General features: G+C 31.0%; 1 protein-coding gene across 1 annotated transcript; it reads left to right on the plus strand.

Moving 5' to 3' along the window:
- The first annotated feature begins 7,431 nt into the window (after positions 1-7,431).
- LOC134251806 (streptavidin-V2-like) lies at positions 7,432-8,799 on the plus strand. The gene is made up of 2 exons (XM_062734226.1): positions 7,432-7,526; positions 7,769-8,799. The coding sequence occupies exons 1-2, from the start codon at positions 7,451-7,453 to the stop codon at positions 8,182-8,184; spliced, it is 492 nt and encodes a 163-aa protein (XP_062590210.1). The 5' UTR covers positions 7,432-7,450; the 3' UTR covers positions 8,185-8,799.
- The last annotated feature ends 1 nt before the right edge of the window (position 8,800 follows it).

Genomic DNA, 8,800 nt, shown 5'->3' on the forward strand with positions numbered 1-8,800 from the left:
AGTCATCTTTATATTGAAGCAACCACGGGTTGTGTAAATTCATTTTTGTTTAGACTAGGGGGTTGGGGGTCGGACCACAATGGGTGGGTAAAGGAAGGTACAAAGAAATACGCATGCTAACTCTCGATTCCCGCCTACATTTTGGAACCATTTAATTCAATATAAATAGCAATTTGGCCATAAAATCTTTGTTTAATACAAAGAACAGTTTAATGGTAATTGATGAATTGCCTTAATACCAGCGCTAAACGGTAAATTATCCATAATTCCAGCTCTTGAAAAAAGGGGGGTAGACGATATTTTACATTGAAATCGGAGTTTCAAGCATCACCATATTTTGAAATAGTCTTGGATTTAATTAAATGTTCTTTATATCTTTTCTTATGTTTTTGGCAAATAAATAAAACATAAATATATCAATTAAATATAATGTTTCAGTTGTATAACGCTTTGAAATTGGTGGAAAATAAGCATTTTTATCGTTTTTTTTTTGGTCAATAAACATATGTCCCCCCCCCCCCGTGTCACACAAAAAGCTTTGGTATGAACTTGTGAAATAACATTCCATATTACCTGTAAAAAGGAATTTTTGTGACACGGGGGGGGGAAGATGTTTTAAAAATATTTTTCGTTTTCCATTGATTTCTATAGTAAAAAACACAAGTTTTACCAAAATTTTAAAGTTATCTCTCTTTGTTTTCCTAAATAAGTAATGTTTTATGAAAATCCTGATAATAATCTATAAGAAACATTAAAAATGCATCGAATTTATTAACTTTTGAAAATTGACTTGGAGGTAGGCGGTAGAACAATACTATCGTTCGCAGTTCTTTGAAGTCCTTTGCATGTATACTTATGGTGACCTCTCTCTATCAGTAAAAGAATCTCTAGTGGGAACGTAAAAAAACATACAAGCAATCAATCATTTTGAAACGCAATCCCTTCTTTTCCTTTCTTTTCTGACCCACCTGATGATTAAATCTTCGATAATGTTAAAAAAGATAACTACGGGTAAATAAGACATATGGATTCCTTAAATATTGGACTCTGTTATGATTAAATGATCGTTGATAACTGTATTTATGTCATCAGTATTTTCATACTCAGCAAAACGATTTAAAGCAGGGAAACGTAATAAAACAACTGAGGCCTGTTCAACAGAGCGAACGTTTGCGAGCGCTAGCCAAAATTCCTTATACTTTCTATAGTAATTTTGGCGAGTGCTCGCCAACGTTCGCTCTGTTGAACAGACCTCTGATTTAAAAACAATGAAACCTGTCTAACCCGACATGCAATGGGAGACAATTATTGTGTCAGAATAGACAGGGTGTCAGATTGTACAGTGTAACATGGAAAATAGGAGAAAGGAAAAGAAATTTAACGTCAGAATCCACAGTGTGACGGATTGCACTGGTGTCGTATAGACAGTTTTCACTGTACATGTATTGGACTTCCTTTGTTGTATTATTAAGGTCTTCCGTCTTCACGGAAGACCTTATAGTGATTCTATTGTTTCTTATTATTCTTATTATTATTATTATTATTATTATTCTTTTTTTTGACAAAATTTTGTGCAGGCGATTTCTCGAAAACTATTCAGCAGTTTTTCATGAAACTTTCACAAAATATGTGTCGTTATATGAAGTTGTTACATCCGTAGAGAAATTTTGAAAATTCGCTTCTGGTGCCAAGTTATTGACAATATCCTGATTTTAAAATGCAATTTTGTCGCCCCTTTTTCTCGAAAATGGCTAAAGATATGATCTGGAGACTTATTGGAGACGATAGTTTGTCAGTTTGTGGTTTGCAGAATCACCTTCTCGTGCGTCGTCAATACTTCCGGTCGTTACGAGATGCAAATTTAAAAAAATCGTATTTTCCAACTTTTTTGTTTTTCAGTATTTCTCATTTATTTTTGGTATGTTAATAGAAACCCTCCTCATAATGCTTACTATACAATTTGTTTGAATGTTGATAAATCTAAACTCTAGATATTAGCATTCAAAAATCTGAAGCGGGTCCAAAATGGCGGCGCTCTCTGGCAACGCCGACATTTCGCAATAGGGGTTTACGGAGGCAGCCGAGCGTTTGCTTGAACGAAAGCAACATAAGAATAAATGAAATGTAAAGGAATACTTGGACTGTCACGTCGTAGTTTCGTTGCATTTCTGTGTCAAACTAACGTCTTCTATAATTGGTTTGGCTGGTTTTCAAAGTAGAAAAAGGAAAGACTAAACGTGCAAATGAAATTCGATACCAAATATCTTTTGTGCATCACTGAAAAACAGATCTTAAATCATACTTATGCATAATACTTTCTCAAAAAAGAATATTAATATTGTCAGTATATATCTTATTAAAACCATTGTTTTTCCTATACACATTTGTGACATAATAAACTACTAAATAAAACAAAATATAAGAAAACAATTTTTTTCAAAAGATCGCTTCATGGATTTTATTTAAGCATTCTTGTCTCAAAGACCTGATTCAAGTTACTGAGCATAAATGATATCTGATTCCTTGACTGTCGTAGGGCGAGCCATATTCTTCGGCGAAACGTTTCAACCTTTTTCGATTAACTAATCGAGATAGTTCACTTTGGGGATGAACTGGAAATTGAAAAAAAATCATAACTGTTTCACCGCTTAAGTGTTACATACATATGTACAATATGGAATTTGTAAAATGTGTTAAATATACTTTCTAAACCTCGAATCTTAGGCTAAAAGAACGTTCTTTTTTTTTAATTTCATTGAAGCTATCACACCTATATAATAGAAAATTCCAAAGAAAAGGCTCAAGATTAACTCGTGGCGTTTGGCGCTAAATTTTGAATAGTGACCCACCTTTCATAATTTTAAGAGAGAAGCACTGTTTCCATAATATATTCAAGTAGATTTAGAGTAGAGGTCCTGATAGCGTAATATTAAGTGCTTTGGAATTTCCTGTTGGCGACTTGGGTTCAATCCCCCTTGTGTGCAAATCTTTTTTTTTTTTTTTTTTTTTTTTTTTACATTTTTAGCTCGATTTTACGTTTTCTTTCCAGAATCGGACGGAAGACCTCTCGTTGCTCGCAACGAGTTTCATATCTAGTTTTGTTATAATAATTGATAATAATTTCCCATCTGACTTTTTCATGTAGAAAATGTTTGTCCCTCAAGAAAGTTCATCTTGAATGTAGGACTCCAGCATTTTTTTTGTATGTGTATTTGTGTCAAAACCTCATCGTACCTAATGAGTTTCGCCACCAGTGAGCCAGAAGTCAAAGTATATACCAAATTAAGCGTAATCTGGGACTTTTTCTTGTTTGCTGACGAATGTTTAAATGGAGTTTTATTAAGAGACTTACTTTAAAATTCGACAGCTGACATTTACATTTTAGTAAATGGAGTAAGTCTCTGTTTCAATTGTAGAAGTCAATCGTCAATTGTAAAAGTAAGTCTCTCATAAAACTCCAATATGAGCATTACTACTGATTACAAGGTTATTCAAAGTAATCATAGTAAAACGTTCAGTACCTTTTTTGGAAGTAACGAAATTCTTCCAAATTGAATTGTATCCATTTCACACCTTCCTCTTGACATCTTCAAAAATATTACATGTACATGTGTAGTTAAACCTTTTTTTAAAATTTACAAAATGTTGGAAATATCTGTTTTGGAGGGATAACAAGAGTTCTTACAAGTACCTTTCCTTCATGACGCTTAAATTTCTCCTTTGCATATCATGATTAACAAATGCTTTCTATCCATTCCTAAAACTAACATTCCTGTAATTAGTGGGCATTAAAAAAACATGCATGAAATTCATTATGTGAATGAACAATTTTATAATCGTATCAAATTAAACTAAAAGGCAAACAAAAACAAAAGAGTTTTAATGTGATTTTTTTTTATCAACAGAACATAAGAAGAAAAATAATTGGGTTATTTTTTCACTTAGTCTCCCAGTAACATTTAAGGAGAGTTACATGTACCTTAAGTGGAAACATGTCATGTGATCATATCATTTTATATAAAACAGTCCAGAGAACAAATAACGATGCAAAGAATACATTGGAGAGTTACTAGTGATTTTAAGGTAAATATTAAAAGGTGCAGTATCAGAATTTTTCTGAGTGTTTCGTAAACATTGAATTTAGTTTGTTTTTACTGATCCCCCATTAAAATCGTTTCTTGGTGTGGTTATTTTACCCAGTAATATCTCTCTTACCATAAGCAAAAGTAAGTTAGTTATTTTTTTATGTTTAAATTTACGAGATGTACAGTATATTGATCATGTTGTTGAATCGGAATTTTTACAGTACCCGCATCACATTCTTTACTATTCTATCGTGTCCTATCGTGCGTGTATCCTATCGTATCGTGTTTTGTGTTTTCTATCGTCTTTACCGTTTATCATGTTTTGCTTTTATCGTGTTGATCGTTTATCAGGTTCTATGATCGTGTATCATGTTTTGCGTTTATCGCGTATCTTCCATTATATGAAAAAAAAATTCAAAGTGTGTTGAGTGTGTCCCAAATTTAACGTACTTTGAAAAAAAGATGAGTGAACAAGGCGGGCAGAATGCCAATAGCGTCAGATATTAAGAAATCATATGCAATATGTGAATTAAGTACATGTATTTAAATTACTATTGTATTATTGAAAAAAAAAATTCTGAGGAAAAAAAATCTAGGAATTTTTTTTTCTTTCATAAAATTATTAGATGGTATTCGTAGGTTTCTAACCCTAGCAATTAGAATCCGACGTATCAATAGCATACTGCTTTGAGACTAACGCGTTAACCAATATGCTACATGTACATTACTCTTTGTGATTTTGGGCATTTATTAAATCATGTTTGTGATATGACCCGCGACTTAATGGACTTAAGATTTCTCGGAAAGATGCGAATGTTGTATCATAAAAGTGTACTTTTAGGGTATAATGGGTCTTCGCTTCATGTCTTTGTAAACCAACAAATGTGTATTTTATCGCAAACTTTTAGGATCATCTTTCCAAAAAAAAACACGATAGTTTTTGTTCTTTTCGGTGTGTGTAAGCTTTTTCATAGGCAAATGTTTTCAGTTTTTGTGAGATTTTTGTAAATTGTAGAGATTTTACATAAAGAATATCTTAATTTTAGATAAACTATCAAATAAAATAAAAGTGTAATATAAACTTTAGCAAAATATACCAAGCCATGCAGGTGAATTTTAAGAGGAAGATCAAAATGACAAAAAATTAGCAATATCACATAGGCTGATTTTTACCATTTAACTTTTCCTAATAAAATTCCCCTGGCTTGGTATATTTTTCTTAAGCTTATATTACACTTTTAGCACCATGGTAACATATTCTGAAATTTGTTTTCACCTGTAAACCTTTAATGAATGTGATTTGTCTGTATTTGATTTTTCATTGAAATATTACTAATATTTTCAAAGTCTTTTTTATATTCCTGTTCTTAGGAGAAAAAAATTCTAAAAACCATCCACTTTTCTAAACTTGTGACATGATATTAAATCTTTTTCAAAGAACAAATTTGTTTGTATCATCTGTCCTTAATTGAGATTATATTTTTCAATTTTTATCTGTCGAACTATAGGCACTTCGCCCACCTTATCCCCCCATCTCCTTTTTTTCAAAGTGCATTGATTTTGTCCGGATTTTAACGCATTTGGAAAATTTTTTTCAAAGTGCGTTGCCACATACGTAACTTTATTGGAGAAGTTGATTTTATTTCCGGCTATTCGGTTATATCTTGTTTATCTAATTTTGATTAAATTGGTTATAGTTTTCAACATCCCGCCCTTAGAATATGCCTCATATGAGATTAAGTCTAATTTTTAGGGTTTTAATTCATTTGCCGACTTAAACCTATATCAAATTATTTTAAGTAACAGTACACACAAATTCTTATAGCAATGATTTATTATCATTTAGTTAGAAAAGCCGCATTTCATTTTTTTGATATTCATTATTTTTTTATATTTTGTATTGTAAAGAAAAAAGTATTTTTACATTCAATGTTCGTTAATTTATACGAAGTTTTTTAAAGTATCTGTTATATAAATGTTCACACACATGTATATGAGAGCTTAGCTTACACGTGCATGTATATGTGCAGTTGTAGCAAATTCATTATTCTATTGACACAGTTTACATGTATTAACGCAGAGCACTATTATATTAACTTTTTTAATTTTGTTAAAACCGCTTTCTTTGTCTCTTTTTTTCGACCGGTCTTCTAAATGTAATTGTTTTCTAAGATTTTAATATTTAATTGTGACTTTTGGATTCAACGCAGGTTGTAAGCTTTAGACATTAAATACAAATACTTAATTTTCTGCGTAAATTTCTTCCGTGAAATAACTTTGTACTTGTAAATAATTTATTAGGTACAAATGTATTTTTTTTCATTAATAATAAAATAAATTTATTTATAGTGTTTCATAAATATATAATAATATACCAGTGAGAAACAGCATAAATCTATGGTATTTCTGTGCAACAATTACATGTAAGTTTAAATATCCGTAATTAAACGATTCATAGTTCAAACTTAATTTGGTAATTTCGACATTTACAATAACAATCGGAAATCTCAAATCTTGAGTTGAAATTAAAAAAAAAAACAGTCTGCATTTCATAATAATCCATTAAAAAATTGTCGAAAAATAAATAAACTTTTATAAAATTACCAGAGTGTTCTCATGTTGTTGTTGTTTTTTAAATACTTTAAATATATTTTATAATTTAAATTTGAAGATTTGCAAAAATTTAAATTAAAATACTGCAATAATCAAACAAAATAATCTTTTCGTCTTGTAAAAAAAGTTCCACATTTTGGAACAATCCTATCAGGTTTTGTGTTTATCCTATCGTGAAGATCGTTTATCAGGTCTATCGTGTTTTGCATGTATCGTGTTTTGCGTTTATCGTGTCTGGCGTTTATCCTATCGTGCATGTATCCTGTCGTATCGTGCGTCTATCCTATCGTATCGTGCGTGTATACCATCTAAACGTGCGTGTATCCTATCGTATCGTGTATTCTGTAAAGTATAATGATGCAGGTACTGTAGCTTTCAATTGAAAATATTACAACTCAAATTCTTTTTCTTAAATTTGATAAAATGAGATATACTATTTTGGTTTTAAAGGGTTTGGTATTTTATAAGATGATTCTGGGGGCTACGTCTTAATTAAATATCAATGAAAATAATTCAATATTTCTTAAGGTATACAGAGTCTATACCGTTTTTAAGGCAAAAATTTCTTTGAATAGATCCAAAAACTATCAGTACTTTTAATTGGTTTTAAAATTTATGGTAAAAACAATTCAATGCATGCATGGCTTTTTATATGGACAAATTTTAAAATAACTCTTCTTCCTTCTAACTTTGAATCTGTCAATTTTATAGACTTTTATAGTTTTTATATTACTATGCTTTATAGGTAAAGTATGAAGATTGTTGGCTATTTTCTGCCTATGATGATTTGCGCAGTAGTTCCTGTGCATCCATTAATGAGAAGTACTGGTAAGCTGTCCTACATATTTTACAATAATTATTGCTCGTGTACATTTAAAGTTCTTAATTTAGTCTTTTTCTGTTTTTAATCTTACGTGATTATAATCCATAAAGAAAAAAAGGATATTAAACATCAATTTGTATTATTGACGGGATTTTTTTAACAAAATGAGAAAGGACATATAGTTTTATGAGAACCTGAATCTTGAACTATATATGGGCTCTATATGGAACAATGTGTTTTCTTACAGGAACTGCACTTTGTCAGAGACCGGAAATGCAGGGATTATGTGCCTTGTCCGGCACTTGGAGAAATCAGCTGATGTATGAAATGACAATAACGTGTAAAGAAGGAACCATCAAAGGTCAATATATCAGCGCCGTCGGATATGCTGGACGAGAATATGACATTGAAGGGAGGTATCAGAAGGTCAACGAGACGGACTATATTGTCGGATGGTCAGTTGCCTTTAAAAATAAGTATCGTGATTTAAAATCCGCTGAAAGTTGGACGGGGGTATTCTACGCTACTGAAGGTATAATCAAAACTCAGTGGATGAAAGCATCATTCAAAAATCCGGAAGATTATTGGTCAACCTTTACAACGAATCAGGACATGTTTACTATGGTCGAATCACACCCTTGTTTGCAAAACAACAAGAACTGAATGCATGCAAAACAACTAACAAAATCTTTTTTCCATTAGCAATTCTTTGCATGGCTTACAATTTTATTTTGAGTTACAGAGCAGCTCAAAATTTAAGATAAATTTTGTTTCAATCATAATAATTTAATGGATGAAGCAATGATTAATTTTGTAATATATAGTTTAGAACACTTTAAAGCGTTTTTTAAGACTCTGATGAGTACTATTTATCTTAACACTTCACATTCTGCATTGCGAATCGTTTTGATAATCTTTGCAACTTTTGGTCTACATGACTTCTAAAAATGTTTTAATTTCAAAGATACTGTAATAATGTTAGCTTAATTCCTGGAATTTGAAATTCGATCAATATATTTTCTATTATATTGAATACCTTCTGGTGTCTCCTTTCTATTGTTATTAAAAATTTTTGTTCCTACCCTTATATAAAGCAGTTATTTCATTCATTCGAGGCTTTTCTTTGTTGGTCTAAGGACCAAGCTTTCCCCTTTTTCGGCCATTTAGCAGGTATCTTATTTTTTCTAAATTAATTTTCTATTTTCCCGGACGTAAGTATTTATTTTTGATATTTTGTGTTTGTATTATTTGCTATTCTATAATAAATTATAAACCTTCG

This window comes from Saccostrea cucullata, unplaced genomic scaffold (genome assembly GCF_032062105.1).
Source record: "Saccostrea cucullata isolate Sc308-1 unplaced genomic scaffold, CSIRO_AGI_Scuc_v1 ctg118, whole genome shotgun sequence".
NCBI classification, from domain to species: domain Eukaryota; kingdom Metazoa; phylum Mollusca; class Bivalvia; order Ostreida; family Ostreidae; genus Saccostrea; species Saccostrea cuccullata.